The sequence below is a fragment of the Protopterus annectens genome, chromosome 6.part1 (assembly GCF_019279795.1).
Source record: "Protopterus annectens isolate FY-2018-M chromosome 6.part1, PAN1.0, whole genome shotgun sequence".
Lineage (NCBI taxonomy): Eukaryota > Metazoa > Chordata > Ceratodontiformes > Protopteridae > Protopterus > Protopterus annectens.
The window spans coordinates 455820817-455846575 of NC_056738.1; the positions used below are offsets into that span (position 1 = coordinate 455820817).

Below are 25759 nucleotides of genomic sequence, written 5' to 3' on the forward strand. Positions count from 1 at the left end.
CCTCATGTTGGCAGCAACAAAGTTCACTTAATGATGTTGGCATTAACAAAGTTCGTGTGCAAAATTCAAATCTACAGAAATCTACAGAGGTGGTGCAGGAATCATATGGTGGATGAATCATTAAGAGATGGTTGTTGATTGGAGTAGGGTACTATGGGACATTGAGACAAAGGAGGAGGAGGACCTGAGAAGGAGAGGGAGGACCTGTAGGTTGTAAGGATATGTTAAAGTTGCACATGTATGAGTTCCATATGTATTAGAGTGTTTTAGTGGATGTGGGATTTGGAGCCCCTCCATCCTTAGTTCTCTTTCCGCCCTTCTCTGTGGTCTAAAATTAAACATAAATTATAACCTTGCATTGCTATGCTAAAGTGCATTTAATTTTGTTTTTATGCCCCCTTACATTTACTCGCTGCAACGGTTGTCTGCACTCTCCAGGGAGAGTAAGACTTGCAGGGACTGCAGTTTGTTGTTAAAAACAAAAAACACCCCTACATTAGAAATTTCTTATAGGTTCAGTTAAGTGGGTAGGCTTATCAGTTTGGCAATAGGTTTAGTTAAGTGGTTAGGCTTATCAGTTTGGCATTGCTTACAAAAGGCACTGTGAGGGTGGAAAAGATCTTTGCCAGTATCCGAAAACCTAGAGGAGACAAGTGCAGACCATCTCTGTCAAAACAGGATGGTCTGTCAGCAGTGTCTTTCCCAGACCAGCAAATATTTTACCCTTTGGATTGACACCAGAAGCTAAGCTAGTTGTTAAAATCTATCATTTTCTATTGGTAATGTGGCATCATCCTTGGAGAAGGTAGTATGCTGCTCAGGGCTAGGCCTGTACCTATCTGAGACACAATCAGCAAGATTGATCATGTCTCACTTCATATTGTCAAGGGAGGTACATCTCAGGTCATTAATGCCCACATGGACTATGTCATACTGGTACCTGTGGTTCAGTGACCTGAGTTGCCAGCATGACTTGATGGATTCTAGCTCTGGAAAGGCAGCTAATCATGACGCTCTCTTTACTCTGTCTGGTGAAAGGAATATTGGTGTGCCTCACTACAGAATCACCAATGACCAGGAAATTTGACTGTGCGTTGGTATGCCATAAGGGCTTAGCAGTAGGAGCCATTGAATACAGTGTTACTTTGTGCAGCTGTGGGTGATGTTTAAATGGAGCATTTACGTAATGGCTGAGGATCCTTTCTTTGATTGTATTGTGCAGAAGGTCTTAGTGTTTTAGGAAGGTTAACTGTAAGTGTTCCAGCGTAACTCATTTTATGTGTAGGGTCTTTACTCTGTGCAATACGCGTGGTACAAGTCCCACTGAAAATATCTATAGGATTAGTTTTGGTTTTATGAGAAAGTTTTGCCTCCAATGTTGGTGTATTTACATCTTTGTCATACTTTTTTACTATCTTTTTAATTAAGAATAAGTGGGTTGTCAGTGTATATGAGGCAATTGCTTCAGTGCATCAGAATACCCATCTTAACCATATTGGCCATAGGGAGAGAGTAGGGAAGTGCATATCCATGGCTATTAATTTACTAGGAAGGAGTGAGGAGAAATTTAAATATTGAATAGGTCAATAAGACAATGAACTTGATGGGCAACACTCAGCTATGTGCAAACTAGATGCGCAAGTTAGTAAAAAAAATGTGTAAACAGTAATGCCACAAGCGTGTAGACCGCAAACCTTTGTAATGTAAAATAACTGGTTTGGAGCCCAAGAGCTTTCATCAGACCAAAGACACCTTTACCAGCAATTCCAAGCTCTGAAGGGTGGAGTATACCCACTCCAATCACAAGAGTGTAGGCAACAAACCTTCTTAATGTAAGATAACTGGCCTAGAGCACAACCACTTAAACCAGAACTAAGTCACAATAAGACTTCAACCAGCAGTTTCCAGCTCAGAAGGGTGTAAGCTGCCTCTCCTGCCAAAAGAGTGTATATCACCAAACTTCCTTATGTAAAATAACTATTTTGAAGCCTAAGTGCTTAAGTCATACTAAGAGGCTTTTAATAACAGTTGCAGTGCAATCAGGCTGCTAACAAGCAACAATAAATTCAGCAGATTAAATGCAACTGAACACTTTTGAGTGTGCAGCAAGAAGCTACATAAAGTAGGAAGAAGCACAAATACAGTAAAAACAGCTGAATAAAGTGTAATTTGTTTTAGTAAGTGGGAAGGGAGGAAGCAGAAGAAGTTTAAAAGACTAAGGGATACGGCCTTCTCAGCTGATCTCTGTGCTCGATAGAATGATGAGTTAGGACTGGGAAAGTCAGATTTGTAGTAGGGGTGGGGAACTCAAAAGCCACTAAGGTTAAAAGTACAACAGTAGAAGGGTGGGTGGATGGAAAGAATCAAATGCAGCCAGAAATCAGCAATAGTCAGGCAAAGAACACCCCCCTTTATAACTAAAAATCTACCTTATTCACAGATGTTAAGGCTTAGCATATTTTTTGTAATAACAAGAATGGACTTGACAGGCATCTGATATTAGTAATAGATTTTGTAACAGGGGATATAACTGTGTTAATGTTCTTAAAGCTAAAAGTAAGGCAACTACTCAAACCATACAAAATTTGTAGTGTTATAGGGAACAAAAGAAGAGTATCATTTCTGAATGTTTGAGGTTTGTTACCACTTACGGCAGTAATCTATTCAAAATCAGGGATTTTATATATAAATATTGGCCCATATTAAAAGGTGACAAGTTTTATAGTAATGTAGTGCCACAAAAATACAGCTACTCATATAGAAGGGGGAAAATATTATTGCTAATCATTTAGTAGGTTTTAATGATCCATGTGTTGAAATTTCCTGACAGTTTTTTTTTTTTTAGGTATGAAACCATTTGGATGTTACACTTTTGTTTTTTGTGACATGTTTGCAAAAATTGCAAGTCATTCTTTCCTAATATACATGGGTTTTTTGATATTCATGACTTTATTTACGTGTCCAGCTGAATGTTTTTTTTGGCACCATGCATTCTTACCTGGGATAGTGCCCACAACCCTCCTGGACATGGGCAGTCATTACTAAATGCAATCCTGGATATTGACTAGCATATCTATGGTATTACATGGGAAGAAATGGCTAGTCTTAAAATGACCTTCGGGTCGATAGCCTATTAAAGTCCTATGATCCTATTTAGATACCTGTAAATGTGGGACTTTTTATGTTGGGGAGACATCTGGAATTTTTAAACTGTGTGTACCCATTCATTTGAGTGATTTGAAATACCACATGGAACATAATGCATTAGTGCAACAATAAAAATCCCATAGGGAGGCTACTTTTAGCTTTATAGGTATTGACTAGGTTAACTCTAGTTCACCCAGTAGAAATGACAAGCTGTGATTTGTGCACATTAAAGAGAAAAGGTGGATTATTAATCTGGAATGGCATAGGCTTAAATTAATTCTTTTAAAATTTTTGATACACTATATAAAATATTTTGCTTTAAATTTTAGGCTTTATACTTTTATTACTACTAACATGTTATTAAAGGAACTTATTAGTGGTGTTATGTATAGGAAATGTACTGTTTGCTTATTCAAAATTTTCAGTAAATGATGGCAAGTAATTTTATTCTTTGTCACTTTGTTGCTATGCATATATGAACTGCTTGTTCTGTTTTTATGCAATATTTTCTTCTGCCACTTGGTGTCACTATATTTAAGAAAATTTTTTGTATTTGTGTTTAAATGTCTTGTTTTTTATTATTTTTATATTTATTGACTGCACATTTACTACCAATTTTTCACTGTTTATGGGTCGAATTTTATTTGAAAAAAATTGATTTCCGCCCAGAAAAGTTGTATAACTTGAGGATGTCATAAAGTGCAATTTAACACTGAAGAAGCTCCTCTTTGTGGAAGAGAACCTGGTTTTGTTTTTTTGAGTTCCAAAGAGGGTGCTTTGTATATTAAAAAGTTAATTTCAGCTTGTATCTGGGTGCTATATATATATATATATATATATATATATATATATATTGTTCACATCAGCGGATTTTTACACATAAAAGCTGTTTGCCAACATTCAACCTTCAGACACACCGTAGCCTGTCAAACCCACCCATTGGGAGGCTGTGCCCCCCTACACCCCCTAACTATATATACCCTGAGATCACACTACAGTGGGGAAAAGGCAGATTTGCCAATGTTGGTCAACTGCCTTCGTTCCTTGTCTAAAACTTCACAGATTATCACATTCACATAATTGAAAATTAGGCCTTTCCTTCCAGTGGTTTGTGAAATTTAATGCTCGATTATCTGAAGTACACCTGTATATATATATATATATATATATATATATATATATATATATATATATATATTTGTATATTATGTGTGTGTGTCCTGGTACTTAGATTAACATCTGTTTAAATGACATAATTTGGTCAGCTAAACAGATAGTTGACCAGAGCATGAGATGCATTGTCCACAGTCCCTGGGTAGGAGAATATACCCTTTTTCTCAGGAATTATATGATCTCTGAGATAGAAAGTATGATTAGCTGGGGTGGGAGCTTGCCACTTTGCAGAAAACAATACTTTCTTTGTGTTTTTTTTAAGTTTTCCATGTGCCAAAATTAATTTCTGGTGCATGCATAGTAGCATGATGACATGCATAATGTCAGTCAGTTTGTTTCTACATTATGCATGTCAACATAAATGGAATTCAGTCTATCAAAGTATATATATATATATATATATATATATATATATGTATATATATATATATATAAAGACACCCCAACCCCATGTTCAAACTGGGAAAAAAAAAAAGGTTGTGGATAGATGTATGGATATATACATCTGTGTGTGTGTGTGTGTGTGTGTGTATATATATATATATATATATATATATATATATATATATGTATATATTATGTATATATTCTATATATATATATATATATATATGTGTATATATATCTATATATACATACATACATACACACACACACACACACACACACACACACACACACACACACACACACAATCTGTAATAAACATAGTGAAGCCACTTTCTGTATTATTCCTTGCTTGAAAATATACCTACATTGGCTTCATATCTAAAGATTGCCTCATAGACCGATAACTATGAAATGATGGATAACTCAAGCATGACTCCTGAATGTTCATGTTTGAGTCTATCAAGAGGATTAATTTCCAAACCAGTGTCATCAACTCCCTTTTTCTTCAGTTTTTCTCCATGGGATTAATGTGTTGCATCATCAACTAGCACCCATTCACAGTTCATTGCCCTCTCTTACCTTTTTCGAGTCATGCCTATTACAGGCCTTCTCTTACGCAATCCCCCATCTCTTCTGATTTCCTTGTCTTCTGTCTGTTGCCAAATCATCATCTACTGTCCTACACATGTCAAGCCAATAATCAAAAAAAACCCCCACCAGAATGTAATCGAACAGCTGATTTATTATAGATAAGTTCTATGATTACCTTGTGTTTTTTTTTTTCATTTTCCCTGCATGTGTCCAAACCACTGTAATATGTTCTCTCTTACTTTTCTCTGCAGATGGAGCTACTATTGCTCTGAAATAATCACTTCATCTGTGCAACAGTGTTCATCTTACTAGCAATGTCAAGCACTTTATCTCTCTATCACCTCTAGCTTTCTCAAGTGCCCTGCCTTTACTGCCCAGGTTGGTATATTGAAGAAAAAAAAAAAAAAAGTACTGATCGCGCCACACTCAAGAGTTTAGTAACACTGCAGAATTTCAGAGAGGCCATACCTATTACTACTCCAAAGTTTCAATGCAAACATAGGTCCCTGGCTTGTCTATCTTGTCTTGATTGAATGTATCTTGTCTAGACAAAAGGTCAGGTGCCTGAGTTCATATGGAGATAAGAATCACACAGGATAGACAAATGTTAGTTGGGGTAGCCTAGTAAAACTTGTAGTTTATAAACCCTTAAAGAATCCCACTTGTAAGTTTTGTAACATAAAATTATTTTACAACCCAGTACTACAGCTACTGGTTGAACTTGCAGGCATGGCTTAGGCTTCAGAGGTGAGATTTTTGATCTGCAAATAAAGACAGTTTTGCTTTATGGGTCTAATGGTCATCTAAGTTATGACACTTAACCTTACAGTGAGTGACTAATTTCTGTGCATTACATGTTGTTTCTGTGTACTCCTGTTTCATTTTCCTCTTGCTATGTTTCCACTCGCTTCAGGCAACCATTTCAAACACTCCAGCAAATTTCTTTACAAGCAACTACATAAGGACTGACTTTACGGATGGTTTCTTTCACATGTAGTCACATATTTGCATTTGCTTTTACAATTGTCAAATAATAGTGCAGTAACAGTCTGTATTGGGTATTCATCTAAATCAGCAGTGTCATAAACAAAACAAGCATTAAAACAGCATATTCATTTAACTTTCTCAGAACAATCTTAACCTTGTTGTGAAGTAGCAAAAGGTGACTTTATAGTAATACCAATGGATTGTCAAAACACTTAGATCCAAATACATACATTAATATTAAACATATAATATTTCTTTTAAAAGCTGTGGAGGTAAGCAGGTGGAAATGAACAAACACTGTGAATATGAAAATTCCATGGGCTAGTTGGGTGAAGATATGTGGAATGTCATATAGCCATAAAGAGAAAGACATTCAGTACATTTGCCTGGAAATGCCTCCACAAATATTTTTGTACTTTGGAGAAGATTGAGAAGTTATTCCCAGCTGCATACATACACTGTTGGAGATGTAATACAACCCCCCTGTGGAGACTGAGATTCGTATCTTTTGGGACTGTGTAAGGTTAGGTAGCTTTAAAAGAAACTTAAGAGAAGTAAAAATATATATATTTTGGGGGGAGTCAATTGAATATTGTTGACATGTTACTGGGTTGTAAAGTAAAAGAGTTAATGGAAGAGAACAAGAAAACTATTGTAGATTTTACTGTTGATGGTAAGGAAATCTATAGCAAGAAGGAAATCTCGGGTCCCTCCAGCAATGGAAGAGGGTAGAGAAGTTGAGAAAAGATGAACAGGGATACACTGCAAAATGCCTAAAGAGCCGATAAAGTTTAATTCTTGCTGACAAACCTTGGTACAGAAATTCAGTGAGGAAGTAGGGCAAGCAGGAAGCAGAGATGAAGTAATTAGAAGATTGTAGAAGAGACGCACGTTGCATAAGAGATATTCCATTCCTTTGTGTTGCATTATAAATTTTCTGTTTGAATTTTCAGTTTAGTTTAATACTGCAAAGTTTATTGCTTTAAATATCATGTTCCTTTGTTTTATATTTTGGTTGTTGAAATAAAATGTAAACATTTGGGGGTCAAATCACCACACTAAAATAAGTATAGTCTATATAAGATTGTCTGCTCTTAGTAATATCTGGTAGTAACTGTGTAAACTTAGCATTGTAAAGGAGAAAGTGGGATTGTTAGTGTAATCATCAATATTGGGCTAGTCTGTTTGTATAAATAAGAAGTTAAAGTCTCTACTGAAAGTCTCTAGTCACTGGCTTATCTTTAGGTACCAAGAATGAGGACTGCCATAGATATAAAATCAAGAGTATAAAGCATTTATAAATGAAAATGTTTCTACAGAATAACATAAAAAATCAATTAAGTATTCAAGGGGAACAGTGCCCATTTTGGGTAAAAAAAATAAATAATCTGCTGAAGATGAACTTGTACACACCCTAACTTCATATAAGCATTTAGTTAAAACATTCCAGTTGCTGTTTCTAGCAAGTTAATATCCTTAGTGAATATGAGCAGTTAGCTAAGGTATTGCAGTTCCTGTTTCTTGTACTCCATTTTCATCTTTTGTTTTCATTTAGTGAGCACATAGGACATGAGGTAAATGATCATATGCTCTGAATTCTTAACTGCTGTTAGATATACTGTATACTCAAGAAGATTGTGCTTGTTAATGGACAAAAGAAGTATTACCAATAGGGATGAGTGCATGTATGGGTATGGACATAGGCAATTGGGAGCAAGAATTTACTGGAGAAAATCTGCAAAGAAACCGAATATTGTCAGTAATTAATAATAGAGTGGGATGAGGTCAAGCAGAGATTTGTACTGCAATTTAGAGAATGCCTTCTCCTACCAGGTATTGATATCATAGTATAGGCAAAGAGAAAGGGTTAGAGGAGTGATAAGTGAAAGAGAAGTTAAGTTGCTAAAATTAGTAAGGCATGTAAAATATTGCATGATAACTGTAAGAATTAATCAGAATTGGTTAGAAAAGATTGGGAAGAGAGACTGGAAAGACCATTTGAAAAAAGAACAATGAGAATATATGTATGGTTCCCAAGTATGCAACTAAGTCCAGAAGTTGTAGGATTTTTGCTTGGGAATGTTTGTATAGGTACTTTTTAAACCCCAAGCAAACTTCAGAGGTTTTTTTTGTGGTAGATATTAAATGCTGGAAGTGTGATTGGAAAGTGAGAAATAATTGGGAATGTTATTTTGGGATGTAACAAGTTGGCATATTTTAAAAATTCCCATACGTTGTCAGACATGAGTGAGTAAATGGCTGTAATCAAGGAAATGATTCTTATGAGCTGGGATATAGCATCCAAATTGGTTAGACACAGTGATGCCTTGCTAAGTTTAATGTTGTTGGTAGTCAAAAAAACTATTACTAAGAAACTTAAATGAAAATCTAGACCAACTGAAATTGATGTATTGAATATTGTAAAGAGATGAAAGAAAGCAAGATGGAATATTTAGAAAAACGAAAGGAGCAAATTACATAGAAGTAAAGGGAAATTGTGGGGAAAAATGCATGTGCAATAATGTTCAGGAGCAATGAGGTTTAAGAGAAGGCAGGAACTGAGCACTTTATGCAATGATGAGTGAATTATAATTGTTAAAAAGAAAATATGTATACTGCATGAAAGTGAAAAAATGTCACTATGGTTTGTTTTCTTGAATGTGTGTGTATCTAGGATGTTATTTAAATTGTGATTTAATAAAGGTGTTTAAAACATAAAAAATGTACTTGTTAACTAGGTACTGGGCAGCATTCACTAGTACAGTTTGTCTGGTACAGTGTGCAGAGATGGAAAAAATGAGAAAAACCCAACAAAATCTTCCCACTCTGGAATGCCTCTGAACTGTGTAAGAACTGTGTAAGTGAAAAGTTTTGTGGAACATTCCTTATACAAATGAAGGGGTCTCATATGATATGCAATTAGAGTAAGTAATTCAGAGATATCTAGCTACGTGGATGTGTGATTTTGATTTGAAGTTACCATGCCCCTGCATATCATTAATGTCTGGCATCTGTCATTGTCTTCTGTGAATCAGATTTCAAAAGATGGTTCACAACCGTAACAAAATAGTTACCTAGGAGGACAACCTAGGCTAGTTACACAGACTATTGCTTTTTTCTGAAATAAGTTACATGTATTTTCTTTCTACTGCTCCACCCTCTATTGTGCTTTATACCTCACTCACTCCATACACAGTCATCATTCCTTCTCTCGCTTTTTCTAGCAGGGTGCAAGGGAGTTAAAGGGTTCACTGGAAACATCTCTAAAAAAACAAACACAGCAGACTCATCCAAAAGGCACTGTGAGTCCACTCTCAACCCACTCACCATTTATTTAGGACTAATTTTTTACCACCTCTGCCATTGTGCTTTGAGTGTTAGTGGCATCCAGTCTTTTCTATTTTAACCTGCACAGTGACTAGTCTGCAGACAAGTGATGTGAAGTTGTTCTATCTCGACGTTCATTCTTACAGATGGGTTCGGAGCCGATCCTGTGCTCCGAGTCGGCCTTCTACAAAGCTCGAGGTCTTTAGACAGCTCGAGGCCAAGTCCCTATCCTATGATGCACCTTGAGTTACCTCAGATCTAGTTTGCCGCTGCAATCGATCGGAGGTTCCTCGCATAGATTAGGCCAGTACTATTTTCTTTTCTAAAATGATCTAGATAATATTGTTATTTCTATACATTTAGAGTTAGTTTTATGATACTTTTAGCTTATATAGTTTAATAGTATATTCCCTTCCCTTTGGTGTGCCTTTTCATATATATATATATATATATATATATATATATATATATATATATATATATATATATATATATATATATATATATATATATATATATATATATATATATATATATATATATATATATATATATATATATACATATATATATATATATATATATATATATATATATATATATATATATATATATATATATATATATATATATATATAGAGAGAGAGAGAGAGAGAGAGAGCTTTTTTGGCCTTTGCTTTTCTCTTAGGCCTGTTATATTTACAGTAGTTTAAATTAGTACTTAGTGTGTTTGTGTGCTTTTCAGCAGTGACAGTTTGTCACAGTATATTGTATTTTATATTTACAGTAGTTTGAATAACTAGTTAGTGTGTGTGTGTTTTCAATAGTGACAGTTTAGTCACAGTAGTTTTAGCCCATAGTTTAGGGCTTATTTAACTAGTTTGGGTGTATCTGTTTAGTACAGTATGTTTTTTATTAGATACTCTATGTTTTGATTATGACTGACCAAGATAGAGATAAGCATCCCAAGTCAGGCTTTAAAAAGTGTCCAAAATGTGGACAGAAGATGTCTGTGACAGATAGTCACGTCAATTGCATATACTGTCTTGGAACCTTGCACCTACAGAAAAGCTGCTCCATTTGTCATTTTTTTTCTTCTAGAGTTCTTCAGGAGAGAAAAAGAAAGCTTATAGATAGAGGACTGTTGCAACTGTCTTTTCAGGAAGCTTTGAGTGACCAGTGAGTCTAGTAAGTCTTCAAAGTCTTAAACTTCTCCGTAAGTAAAAAAAAATCCAAAAAAAAACATGGACGTCGGCTCCACAGACCTCGGAGCCAAGCGTTTTGTCTTTTCGGAGCCGGTCCCCAGTCCTGGAACCGGTATCCGAGGTACTAAAATTTCTACTTCTTCAGTCAGTACCTCCATCCATCCATTCATCTTGGTCCTTGATCAGCCTTTCTGATGTGGATCGTGTGGTGCAGAAGTTGCTACGGGCACCAGCATTTGCAAAAATTTTATTGGCTCCACCCCAAGCGGTTTTGGAACCGAAGACTGCCTTGCAATCAACTTCATTTCTTCCTCCGAGCCATACCGGCCCTTCAGAGCCGGAGGAGTCGGACCTGATAGTTGTTGAGCCTTTGGAGCCGACTCCTGTTCCAGTGCCATGGTTCCGTGTACTCGGACTTCCTTGGTACCGACCGAGGAGGCTAGGAGCCAAAACTGTCCGGTCGGGTAAGAGGAGGATAGTTGGACTGACTTGTCGGTTCTGACTTTGCCCGTCTGGGCTTCAGCTCGGATGAGCTCGTCTCCTACCTCTGGTTCAGAGCCCACTGTCCCGGTGCTGAGGGGATCGATGGTTTCTTAGGATCCAGGGGTCCCTTCTCATCAGAGCAGAGGTGCCTTTGAAGCCATGAGGAGAGTGATGTCTCCCAAAACATCTACAACTTCAGGTCCAACTTCCTCCTCCCCAAAAGTGCCTGTGTCCCCTTCTGCCTCACAGATCCTGTTGAAGTATAGAAACCCTGAGCCTCAGGAAGCCCCACTGGGTGGCCCCTGCTTTTCCGAGACTTTACCAGAAGTTCCCACTGATGAAGTTCTCAGGAAGAGACTCTGTAAGAGGAAGCATCTAGACTCCCCACAGGAGTCTCTCATGTCAGATACCGACTTAGATGAATCAGAAGGGTCCCCACGATCCCCCTCTGAAGATATCTCATTTGCTGAGATATTAGAAATCCTCAGGCAGAGGGGTGGCTGCCAGTCCACCAACCCTACTGAAGATGTCAGTTCTCCTTAAGGCTTTTGGGTCTCAACCCTCAACCTCTTGGGTGTCTCCGCCCTTCAATGAGCTCATGGAGCTGGTCTCACAAAGGTTGTGGTAGTAGTCTCCAGACACCATGGAGCCTCTCCCTAGGAGGCCTAATAAATTTATTTCTGTCCCCCAGGAAAAGTCTTTTCTTACCAAGGGAGTGCCAGTTGATGCCATGGTGGTGGCGGCAGCCACCAAAAAGGAGATGTCGGAAACTTCTTCCTCTGTCCATCCTCCTAAAAGGGATTCTAGGATCATGGATAGATATGGAAAGCGCACGTACAGTTCAGCGACATTTGCCTTGCGTTCATTGAACTATCTCACACATTTTACAAGACTGCAAAGAGATCTCCTAAAAGAGCCTGGAGATACTCTTCAGGGTACAGTAGCTGCAGGAGCTTCTGACAAATTCGCCTGTTAGCTTGCTACCCTCAATTCCATAGTGAACTCGTCCATGCGACTCATTTCATGTGCAGCTGATTGAACGAGTAGGGCAGCAGGTATAGGAATTGCTCTCAGGAGAAATTCCTGGATGTGCTTGTGTTCCTTCGAGGAGCCCTTTAAGTCATCCTTTGTCAACACCCCTTTTGATGGCTCATCCCTTTTTGGGCCCAAAGTTAAGGAAACTTTGACCAGGTGTGAGCAGGAAAGAAAGATGCTGTCTGCCGTCGAGTCCATTTTTCCACCCCTACCAGACCCTACCCCAAGGGTCAAAAGGGAGGAAAGATGTGGTCCCGAAAAGCCCAAGGAGCCTTTCTGGACACATGTGGTGAACCCCCCCCCAGGGGCTGAGGAAGTGGCAATAATGGAAGACGTTGCCCTTGCGGCAGAGGGGGGTCCGCAAAACCAGGGTGACAGAGACCAGTTCTTTGGGAAGCCCTAGCAGCGCTCCTGAAAAGAGGCCTGACTGTCCTGCTCTGGAGGCAGTCGAAGGTCACATATCTTTGTATCCAGACACCTGGCTCAAAATAACAAACAACATCTGGATACAGAGTATAGTTTCCAGATTATATTTCATTCTTTTTGCCACTCTCCCTCCATTGACAACAAAAATCCCGGATGTTCCATCCAGTTACAGGGAACAAGCAACAGTAGAGGTCCAAACGTTGCTAAAAAAGAGTCATCCAACCAGTCCCAGCAGACCATACAGGATCCGGAACTTACTCAAGATTATTTTTAGTTCCAAAAAAGATGGGACTGGAAACCTATTTTGGACCTCAGCAGACTAAGCAGATCTGTCAAGAAAGAGAAGTTCTGGATGGTCACGCTTCAGTTGATACTTCCCTTTTTAGGGAAGGACAATTGGATGTGTTCAATAAATCTCCAGGATGCATACTACCACATAAAAATGGCCAGACCATCCAGGGCTCATCTGTGCTTCTGGCTGGGAGCCAATTATTACCAGTTTCAAGCCCTGCCCTTTGGTCCCACTACAGTCCCCAGAGTGTTCACCAAATGTATGGTAGTGGTCACGATTCACCTGAGACTTTTAGGATTCCAGGTGTTTCTGTACCTAGACGATTGGCTCCTCACTGCCACCACCAGGCATCAGCTCATACAAGCAAGGGACACCACTCTTTCACTCTGCAGTCATTTGGGCATTACAGTAAACTCAGAAAAATGTGCCTTGTTGCCATCATAACATACCGTTTTTATCGGAACAGAATTGAACACCACCACCACTTTGAGACTTCCAGTAGAAAGAGTCTTACTACGCCATCAGCAGGTCCACAATATCCTAACCAAAAACAAGGCTCCATTATCAGAAGTGTTGAAATTGTTAGACATGATGGCAGCTGCAATATTAGCCATAACGTTGGGTTGCATGCACATGCGAATTCTGCAATGGCTGTTGTTCACTCAATAGTCTTACCAAGAGCTCTCAATGTCTCATCATATAATGATCACAAATACATGCAAAAAGGATCTTCAGTGGTGATTGATCTCTCTTCATGTAACGATAGGTCGTCCTTTTGTTCTACCCCTACCAGCGGCAACAGTGACCACGGACACTTCCCTGATAGGGTGAGGGGGCATTTTCGGGGAAGAACAGCCCAAGGCACATAGACCAAACAAGAGACATGTCTGCATATCAATGTCCTGAAGATGAGAGCTGTACGTTCACCGTTGCAGTACTTCCAGGACTCCTTTCCTCTGGGAACAATTGCAATTCAGACGGACATGTCAGTGGTCTGGTACTTGAACAAACAAGGAGGAACCAGGTCCTACAACCTTTTTTGCAAGGCCCCTTAAGAGTATGGCAATGGGCTACATCCACCCAGCACTTTCTGTTAGCAATGCACATCCAAGAGAAATCCAATGTGATAGCAGACAAGTTGAGCAGTGCTATTTTGTTGTCTCATGAGTGGTCCCTCAAGAAAGAAATAGCGGACAGATTTTTCCACAGGTGGGCCAGCCTTGCTGTGACCTTTTTGCCAACCACATGAACATGAAATGCAGAAGATACTTTGCCTTGATTCCCCCTCTGGAGGAATCCCCAAGGGATGCAGTCGTACACAATTGGCTTGCAGGTCTCCTCTATGCATTCCCACCAATTCCCTTGATACTCAAAGTACTACAGAAAGCAAAAGCCCTAGGAAGGACCATCATTCTAATAGCCCCTCATTCTCCTCGTCAGATTTGGTTCCCCTTCCTTTGACTTCATCAATTGGAGGACCCTTGGATTCTGGATCCAGTTCCAGATTTTCTGATGCACTTGTCAGGGGAACTTCATCCCTCTCTTCAGTCCCTGAAGCTGAGAGCTTGGCTGCTCCAATTCCCAACATAGCCAGGTTCCATAACCTTTAAAATGAAATACAGCAGATTCTAATATCTTCTCATCAATCCTCTACTAGGAATCTATACCTTAGCAAATGGAAAAGATTTTCTATATGGGCCTCTCAAGAACATTGATCCCTACCAAGCCCTTATAGCCTCCATATTAGAGTTCTTGACTATGATTTTCAACAAAGGAGCTACAGCAGCAACAATTTGGGTTCAGCTTTCTGCTATCTCTAATTTCCACCTTCCACCTTGGATTTGAAGGATTGAACATAATGTCACACAAACTATCCAAAGCCTTTCTCAAAGGGACCTTTCATCTCAGACCTCCTGTGAAATACCCTTATAGTGCATGGAATCTAAATTTTATGCTTTCACGCATTATTCTCCCTCCATTTGAACCAGCTTCCTCATGCGATTGGAAATATTTGCCATGGAAGACTATCTTTTTAGTAGCTGTCACTTCTACCCGCAGTGTGTTAGAGCTTCAGGCCTTGTCCATAAAACCTCCTTATCTAATTTTTCATGCTGACAGAGTTTCACTACAAACCAGTCCCTCATTTTGTCCAGACATTGTACTGAAACGAACCTTTACCAAATTATTGATTTGCCATTTTTCTTCTCCAAACACACCAACAACTTAGAGTATATGCTACACAAGCTTAATGTTCATAGACAGCTCAGATTTTACTTGGATAGAACAAAAGAGTTCAGGAAATCAGAACAGCTTTTTGTATCCTTTTCAGATTCCAGAAAAGGTATGCCAGTGGGAAAAACAACTCTAAGTGGTTGTCAGATTATATCACATTTGTTTATTCAGCTGCTAATATGCCCTTACATCACAAAATAAAGGCTCATTCTACCAGAGCAGTGTCTACATCCTCTGCTTTTTCTGCTAGATTTCCTATAGATAACATCTGTGCAGCAGCCACTTGGTCAAGACCTCATACCTTTTTCACTCATTACAAAGTGGACAGCGCCTCTTTTGGGTTTACTGTCCTGAAAAACATACTCCCGTGAGCCATAAGATGGTGCTGGGGACGCTACCCATCTGTAAAAATGAATGGCGAGATAGAACAACTTCACATAAAGAAGTTACGTACTCACCATAACGTTCCATGTGAGTTGTTCATCTCACCTTCGTTCTTACTTCTCACCCTCCTACCCCCTCCAGGGTTTTTCGAGGACCAAGATACTAGCTTATCCTGGTTGCTCAATCTTTCTATAGGTTTTCTCCTAAAGAGTGATATAATGGCATATGGTATTATTAAATGTAGCAAACAAGGTCTGAGGTTACTCAAGGTGCATCATGGGATAGGGCCTTGGCCTCGAGCTTTGTAGAAGGCTGACTCAGAGCCGAGGATCGGCTCCGAACCCATCTGTAAGAATGAAGGTGAGATGCACAACTCGCATGGAAAGTTATGCTGAGTACATAACTTCTTTTTTCAGTGTCCTAGTTTGTAAGCAGCAGTGTCTGCAAACCCTCCTCCACTGACATCCTGCTGGGCCAGTTTTACTCTCTACTTCCTAACAGGCACTGGCATTTACTCGTACTGTTCTTACTCAAACTATTTCTTTCTCTTATATTTTCTTCCCTTCTAGACTTGCTATTCCCATTATTTATATCCTCCTGTCTGTCTTCATTGGAACTGCATTTCTTCAAGGAAGTCATCCTTGTTCTCTTCCCTTCCTTTCTTATTTCTCCTTGCCTGAGACAGTTATTAAACCACTTTCAGTTCTGAGCTAGTATTTCTGCACAGTCATCATTGACTCAAGTGTTCCTTTAGTGCGCTGTTATCTTTTTATAGAAGTGTCCTTGCAAGCAAATATATATGTAACAGTGAAGTCTGCAGTCGGAACACTAGTCTGTTGGCTATATGTTTTTTGTAAATTATAAATTTATGGCAGTCTAAAACAAAGAAAATTGTCTACTATAATAGCCCCATTTTGTATACCACAGCAGTCCCATTGGTACTTCCCCTTCAACTGTGCTTCATTGTTTTTAGCAGTCCATTGCCCCCCTTCCTTAAGTTTTTTTTTCTCCTTTGCCCCTGATGCTTGTGTAACCACATTCAGTTTTGAGCCAGTATTTTTCAAGAGTTGCAGTCCTGCATTCTAGTTTATTTTTTTCTCATTGTTTTGCAGATCTGTTGGGCTGGGGTGGTTAGCCTTTGCACTTTGCATGTCAAAACTCCATAGAAACCTCCTTACCATTACACAGTTAATTAAACAGGCACAATATTTTATTGTTATACATCACCATTACTAAGGTCAATGTGATACTGGACTAACTCTCCTACTAAAAATATGGCCTAGAGTAACAAAATCAAGACTTTCATCTAATAGCACAAAGGCCTTTTAAATTGCATTGTTCCTTTTACTTATCTCTCTCAGTAGATTTGTGTCTGTTTAAGTTCAGTCACTGATTGATTGTTTTTATCTCTTTCTTTGCCAAGTTTTCAATCCACTTTGTTTTCCCTCGCTAATGCTCAGGTTCACTCAGCTCCCCTGCCCTACCCCTCACCCACCACCATCTTACTCTGCATTTATACTTCCATAGCAACACCTACATATTCCTCAAACCAATACAGTTGGTTCCCTCCAGAAAAAAGACAATCAGAATTACCCCCGATAGTATCACTCACCCTAGTTTACCACCCAGGACTCTCTCTCAAACTGCCCTACTCCTTGCTCTCTATAAATATCACAGTACATCTGTGCAACCAACCCAGTACCTTCCTAACATTTTCTAATCCTAATTTACAACAAAAATAAAACCCAAGTTAAAAAAGATGCCCCTGACTCAGATTATTTTACTATTTCTCTTACCTCTATTAGCCTTCATCGCTAATTATCAAATCCACATCCATCAAATACTTAGGACTTCAACCAGTGGTCACAAAAAATATCAACATTTACCCATCCTGAGTTTCTCCATAACACTCTATCTCTACAAACAAAAATCCATGACATACATGTCTACCTTGCTACATACACTCCTGATGTAGTCATAGTTACTAGAACCTGGTTAAAAAAAAATAAAGGATAATGAGACCCGCCCCCAAGATACAATATACTCTGGTACATACCTCTCAACTGTACAAATTTTCGCAGAATGTCAAGATTTTTGCCTCATATTTTTTGTCTGTTCCTCTTAAAATTTTGGTTTTCTGGCAAATCATTGAGGATTGAAGTCAGAAAATAATGATAGACATTTGAGTTTCAGACTTCATACCCTTCAGAAAAATCCATGTAAATTTAAAACCTGTTATTCTATCAACTTTCTAAGTTTGTAAGAGCAACATTTGTCTATATTTGGGCCTTTGTCCCGCGATTATTTATGGCTTTGTCCAGATTTCTTGCTCTAAGAGGTTGAGAGGTATGATCTGGTTTAACAGACAGAACAAGTGTGCAGGTGGTGTAGGAATCATCTGTAAACACTCCCTAACAATCACCTTTCTGCCACAAGAAATACCCAAATTTATCAATACTAAACTTCTAATAACACTCCTAAATATCAGCAACAGGAACAGCAACAGGAAAACCATACGTCTGACAGCAATTTATATGCCACCAGGGAATATTGATACTGCTGAAAACATCCTGTATTGGATATCCAAACAAATCAACTGTCAAACTATAATACTTGGGGAATTAAATGTAGACTGGCAACTCATAAATTCCACTTTCCCCACTGAATCTATAAACTTATATAACTTCAAATAATTAATAACCACACCCACTAGAATCAATAAAACTTCAGGAAAACACTCGGCATTAGACTGGATTCTTACAAACTAACCAAACAAACGTAGGCTGCCTCTCAGTTTAAGTGACCACATACAAACATATGCCATTAGAACTCACCATAAGCTAGGTAAACATATTATCTATAATCAGATACGAAAGACAACCAATTTCAGCAAAGATATTATCAATGAAACATTAAAACAATGTAACTGGAATATACTTAGAACAATGGTGCTAGATACTGCTGTAGAACACTATAGTAACATATTCCTACAGACCTTAATTAGTCTATCAGCAGTATGTAATAAAAGATTCAAAGAAACTTTATTGTCATTTAGGACCACACAAATGCAGCCTAAATTAAATAAAAAATGTCAGCTCACAAGAGAAATGCAGTGCAAGTAACATAGAGATACGGCAGTATCAGAGAATAACATAAGAAAGAAGATAACACATGTGACATGCAAGAGGTAGTTCACGTTGCAAAACACATTCAGTATCCATTATCCAATGATAAATAATAAGTTAATATCCACCACCAAACTCCTTCACTGTTAAGGTAGAGAGTAAATAGAGACAAATGAATAGCAGGTATTTAGTTACCGTATTGCTCTTGTTAACCTTAGACATGACTCAGTATAGCCAAGAATAAAGTCTAAACCCGCACCATGGCCAACAAAAAAACTCATGATAAAAAGGGATAAATCCTAGAAAAATGGGCATAAAAATAGAATTCAGAATGCCTTCCAGCAATTTAGACATCTTAAAAACCTTGTAAAATTCCATGTCAAAAAAAAAAATAAGCAAACATACTGTACTAATCTACAAGATGAACATTAAAACAATCCAAATGTTTTTGGTCATCACTAAATAAACTACTCCACCGTGACAGAGCCACCACTCCCAGTCCAAAAACAGGCAATATGACAGACTCTATCCCTGCACAGTTTAATTCCTGCTTTATACAGTCAATATTACTTCTATCTGACACTGATACATCTGACCCCCCTCTCTCTACCCCTGTCCAGTGAAAACCTCCCACAGCTCTTTAGTTTTAGGCCAGTACCCACCTCGCTCATAATGAAGTTTCTCCTTAAACTAAAAACTACTTCTGTAGCTGTAGACCAACTATCATCAGACTACTTAAAAATGGCTGCACATGCTCATCACCAGGGTAATACTCTGGCTAGCCTTATAAATGAACCAACTAAAACACCACGCCTCGCATGCCCGGCCAAACCAAAACTGAAAAAACACAAAAGGCCAGCATAAATAGTCCAATACTTTATTGTAAAGATATCGTAATTTCAATATTATAATAGGACATAGAAATGCCCCAACAGTTCATCAGAAATCCAAACTGGTTTCGGCTGAAAGCCTTCTTCAGTGAAAATGATAAACTTGTGAGGAGAGGAAATCGTCCATATTTATTGATGCCCCAGCCAATGGTAGACAATGGTATAGTCCAACCCCTTCCTATCTAAATAAACAGGTATCAAGATAGATAAACTGGATAACGACCATTGTAAAATAGGTCATAGTCATGAGCAGGAATAATAATAATAATGATGAAGGCTCCAAACCGATAGTAAAGGCATACCGTTAGCAGATTCACCTGTTAAGAAAAGAACCAATATCACTATCCCTTTAGAAGAGGTAGAAAATATAGAGGGGGGCGGAAACACACCAACCGGAATAGGTACAGAATCAATGGAAGGATTGATCCAAATTCTGTTGAAACAATAGAAACTAAGTGTAATAATGTTTTAAACCTATCTGACACTGTGTTAACTGATGATCAACATAGACTTCTAAATAAAGGATTGGGATTTGTACCCAGCTTTTTTTGTGATCAATATCAAACTGCATTGGATGTTTTGGACTTCTGTCGCTGTCTTAATCTGAAAATATTTTTTTCTGACCAAAATGCAGCTAGTGCCCATAGATCTGCTGAATTTAGATTCCACAAATCACTTTTTCAACCACCTATGAACAAATATGTAGCTACTTTTCAACAAGCAGTATTAAGAGATCTACATTTTCCACCATTTGAATCTCAGATCTTACAGGAGAATATTGATTCTTCTGAGAGGAAAGCTCTAATGGAACTTAAAGATAACAACAATATTGCTATACTTTCAGCTGACGGGCAGTTGTTGTTTTAAATATGGATTATTATATCCATGAGGGACTTGGACAGTTATCAGACTCCAGATGCTACATGTTTATGGGAATTGATCCTACACCAAAATTCAAAAAGGAAATTGATGCATTTCTTGATTCAGCAGTAGAGGAGGGTATTATTACCCGAAACATAGCTCAACATCTAACAGTAACAGATCCTTCCAAACAAATATTATATTTACTCCCAAAAATACACAAATCCCTTACTACACCACCAGATAGACCAATAGTGTCAGGTCAAGGCTCACTTACTGAACCACTTTCGGTGTTCTTAACACAACAACTCAAACCACTATTAAATATGTGAGAGCAAGAATACAAGATACTACCCAATTTCTACAGATTATACAAGACACACAAATAGAACCTCATTGGTTAATGTGCGCACTAGATGTTAAGTCCTTATACACCAGCATACCACACTGGGCTGGATTGCAGGCACTACAATATTGTTTGGAAAAAGTGGATCTATACCCATCAGGTTATAACACACTGATCATCTGCATGTCCGAACATGTACTCAACAAAAACGTTTTTTATTTTCAAGGAGAATCTTATTGGCAACTCCAAGGGCATCTTTTGCCCCCATTTATGCCGACTTATTTATTGCGTACTTGGAGGAATGCCTCATATATAATCCACTACACAACATCTACATGGTTGAAATCGATATTTGGCGTAGATACCTGGACGATTGCTGGATGGTGTGGTGTGCAGACTCAGGGTATTTATATGAATTCATTGAATATCTTAACAGTAACATCTGGGGAATTGAGTTTACTGTTACATTCAATATCCATCATATTGACTTCTTGGATGTCACTGTTTATCGGAATACAGATCATACTCCGAGTACCAAAATTCATTGTAAATATCCACAATATAATACATTACTTCATGCATCAAGTATGCATCCACACCACAACATCCGCAATATTCCCAAATCCCAATTTTTCAGGATAAAACGTATTAGCTCCTCTCTGACTGATTGAGGATGCTAAGGTGGATTTGACAAACAGATTTTTAGAAAGGGGATATCGTCCTTTTGATATTGTATCTGCCAGTGCATTGTCGGGCAAACAGAACAGAAATACATTGCTGGAATATAGGGATAATTCTTGTACACCACAGGATACCACTCTGATTTGTTACCACATTTGGAAGGAACCATCAGGTTATTAGAAATATTTTGAATGAGAATTGGAATATTCTGTTGGCTAATAACTACCTTCGGGAGATCTTAGGTTCTAAATGTCAATTCTCATATAGAAGGGGTAGAACCCTGGGATCCCTATTTTCCCACTATAAACATCAAGAAAGTGGAGGGGCCAAATATAAACAATTAACAATGACAGGGGATGAACTATTGGGAACTTTTCCCTGTGGCCACTGCATATCGTGTAACCAGGTGAACAAGCTTAAGCAATTTACCAGTGCCAACACTAGTAAAGTTTACAACCTTAGGATATTTGGTAACTGCTCGAGTAGTTGGGTTATATATTTGGCCACATGTCAATGTTCAGCCTTCTATGTGGGAAAACTTCCCGTTCTCTCAGAATAAGAATAGGGGAACATCGGAGTGATATTCATAACAAAAAGCAAACAAATGCTCTTTATCAGCATACCACTAAACACCCTTCAGCCAAGTTTATGTTTACTGTCATTGACAGGATTATTGGGGATAGGAGCCATCAGCAAGGATGGCAAAATATACTTAGCCACAAAGAAAAATACTGGATTATCCATCTTGGAGCCTTGTTTCCTCCCGGTCTCAACGACCATTTATGATGGATATATATCTGTTTAGTTTTTGTCCTTTTGGTACAATGCTGTTTTGGGCCCATTTGGATTATTCTACATTAAAAAAAAATATATATATATATATATATATATATATATATATATATATATATATATATATATATCTCAACGACCATTTATGATGGATATATATCTATTTAGTTTTTGTCCTATTGGTACAATGCTATTTTGGGCTCATTTGGATTATTCTACATTAAAAAAAAAATATATATATATATATATATATATATATATATATATATATATCATAATATATATATAATATTTACTTTTTATGTTAGTTGGCTAATATGTGTTTTTATGCTTGGATATACAGTTGTTATGTAACTTCATTTATTTGTTTAAAGTTTGCATGGTGATATTGAATTATATTTGTACATATAATTATTAGCTTTCTATTTAGTTAATTATGGACTCATATTGTTATAACTGATCCATTTTGTACACTAATAACTGTTTTGAGTATTAGATACACTTTTGGTTATGTGTTTGGAGCCTTCATCATCATTATTATTATTATTCCTGCTCATGACTATGACCTATTTTACAATGGTCGTTATCCAGTTTATCTATCTTGATACCTGTTTATTTAGATAGGAAGGGGTTGGACTATACCATTGTCTACCATTGGCTGGTGCATCAATAAATATGCACGATTTTCTTTCCTCACCAGTTTATCATTTTCATTAAAGAAGGCATTCAGCCGAAACCGGTTTGGATTTCTGATGAACTGTTGGGGCATTTGTATGTCCTATTATAATACTGAAATTGCAATATCTTTACAATAAAGTATTGGACTATTTATGCTGACCTTTTGTGTTTTCTAGGCTTATAAATGCCCTAGGGCAGATAGCCTAGTATGAACCTAAGACTTTGTGCTGTCACCATACAATACTCTCCAGATACTCTTCTTAAACAAAATACTCTCAACACCTCAGTGAAATGACAAAACAATTTTTATACAACTACTGCCTGTACAATCCAAGAAGTTGCACGTGGGCTTTCTCTTTAGCAACTTCTGCCTCTGTATAATATTAGAATGCATACTGTTTGTGTATAAATGGAAATGGAAATGTAGCTACTCTCAGTTTAACTGGAACTTAGTATAATGCAATGCAAGCAAATGGAGCTTTTCTCCCCAGGCCTGTGCTGAAAATCGGTATTACCCAGTTGGACTTTCCCACTAAAGAAAGGCAAATAAATTAAATAAACTACAGGCCTCTGCTGCACTTACCTTTGTTGATTGCTGCACAGTTACTTATTTCTTGCAGTCTTAAAGACGTAGATCATGTTTCACATGCACTGCATGACACTGCTCTGGCCAATTCATTTGTATGTATTCATTGTTCATAGATGTGCTAATTTGGAATTAAGTGTGCGCTGCACTATTCAACTGTTCTAATGCAAAGTGTATTCAGGACTATGTTTGAATCCTTCCAGTCACCCTGACTTTTAGTTCTTGAGCAAGGATTCAGAAACAGGCCTGACTGCAAAAAAGGGCCTGTTAGTGTGATCATGGAAATCTGCAATTCAAAAACACATTAGCCGCAATGATCACCAGCTAATTTGCATTTCTCTGAATCACTCTGTGATTACAGCATCTACACTGGCAACCAATGTACTGTATTAACATAGGTTCTCCCCTTTTTCACCCCCACACACACACACACACGCACACATGGAAGTATACACTCACCACCATACTTCTTACCTGTCCCAGCATCTCTATCCATTGAAAATCACAAATTATTACACTCAGTCAGTGAGGCAAGCATTAGTTTCATGCTTCATATTGTTCAGAAAGTACATGGTGATATAAGACCTATTATTCTGTTAATTCTGTTATTTGTGTATGGATTAGAGAAATATTTATAAAAACTCCATGATGTCATACAGTATTCACTTCTGCCCCATGGCTTTGTAAGGAAGTCTTGAGCATGGTACCTGTATGTCGTGAACCAGTACAATCAGTCAGTAATGCCACACATTAGTGTTTCATACTATTTTTTATCTTTAATATGCTTCGTGAAGCAAATCTTGTTCTGTTATCTTTTTAAGTGAATTAGGCAATATTGCTGTGTCCCTTGTGTCTAGTGTTCTACTTCCCATAAGTCCTTTGCACTGCAAAACATGTTCCATTACCTTTTGAAGAGACTTTTGGTTTTATTTATATGTATATAAAAAATGTGTGTGTGTGTGTGTGTGTGTGTGTGTGTGTGTGTGTGTGTGTGTGTGTGTGTGTGTGCGTGCATATATAACATGCCCCCATGTATCTAGTCCCCACCCCACTATTGCCTTACATACTTGTTAGTCAAGGAGAATTTTGATGTGGCAGCTACACACATTCACATAGTCATGTGCACACATACACATACACATTACCACATTCTCCAAACAGAGACTTCAACTTCTTACTTATTCACATGCACTTGTATTTGTTGATTATTGTTCTGTTTATGTTTTTCTAGACCTTTGAAGACTTCAAGAATGATAAACAAGTAGTGGAGTACCAGCAAAGGATTGTGGACATACTACTAAAGGTAGGAAATGACTCACAGTAAGTATGTGTTAAATATGGCCTCCTCCATTAATCTTTCTGTATTTTGTAAATTTGCTGTTTCTCCATTTTATATTGTTATCTTGGTTTAGCCATCTGTGCAAAGTTAGTTTGCAGTGATACATTAATGTTCACACAGAGAATTTAATGCTCTTCGTTAATTGTAAAAGAGCATACAAGAGAATGAAATGGAAGGATGCAACAAAATATACAGTGAATAGCTAATGGTAAATTGGTACATTTTTGTTAAGTAATGTGACATGCAGGGAAGGATTCAACGTACCCAGAAATAACTATTGATCTGTGTAATGAAACGATTTCACCTTTATATTTTGCACTTTGTCTATGGTGAGGCCATTATACTGTAGTTGCAATTTGTGTCTTTATCACTGTTGTTCATCAAAAGCAATTTTCTGCCTCTTGTGTTTATTTTTTATATATCACAATTTCTCTCTTTCTTTTAACAAATGGTAAACTCACATTCACATGCATTGCAATCTTATAGACAACTTGGAATTAAATGTAAGAATCAGAAGTGTGACCATTGCGTCCTTAAAGTAATACAAGCAAACATTATTTTACCACTGAGTTAAAAATAAAAAATGTACAAACAGATTTTCTAATGCAGTATAACTCACCACAGCTTATATTTACATGTTTGACACTCCAAACTGAAATATGCAAAAAAAAAAAAAAAAATTGCATCCATCCTTTAAAACAAAGTGATATAACATAAGGAAGAAAATGTTCCTGTCCTTTTTTTTAATTCTAATTTAATTTTGTACAATTCAGGAATGAGAAAATGCTT

General features: G+C 37.7%; 1 protein-coding gene across 1 annotated transcript in view; it reads left to right on the forward strand.

Annotated features, from left to right (window-relative positions):
* Positions 1-25759, forward strand: part of VPS8 (VPS8 subunit of CORVET complex) — a 2195799-nt gene that overhangs the window by 1226097 nt on the left and 943943 nt on the right. Inside the window, exon 22 of the mRNA XM_044075401.1 lies at positions 24863-24934. Coding sequence (XP_043931336.1) covers positions 24863-24934 — 72 coding nt within the window. The remainder of the gene's footprint in view (positions 1-24862; positions 24935-25759) is intronic.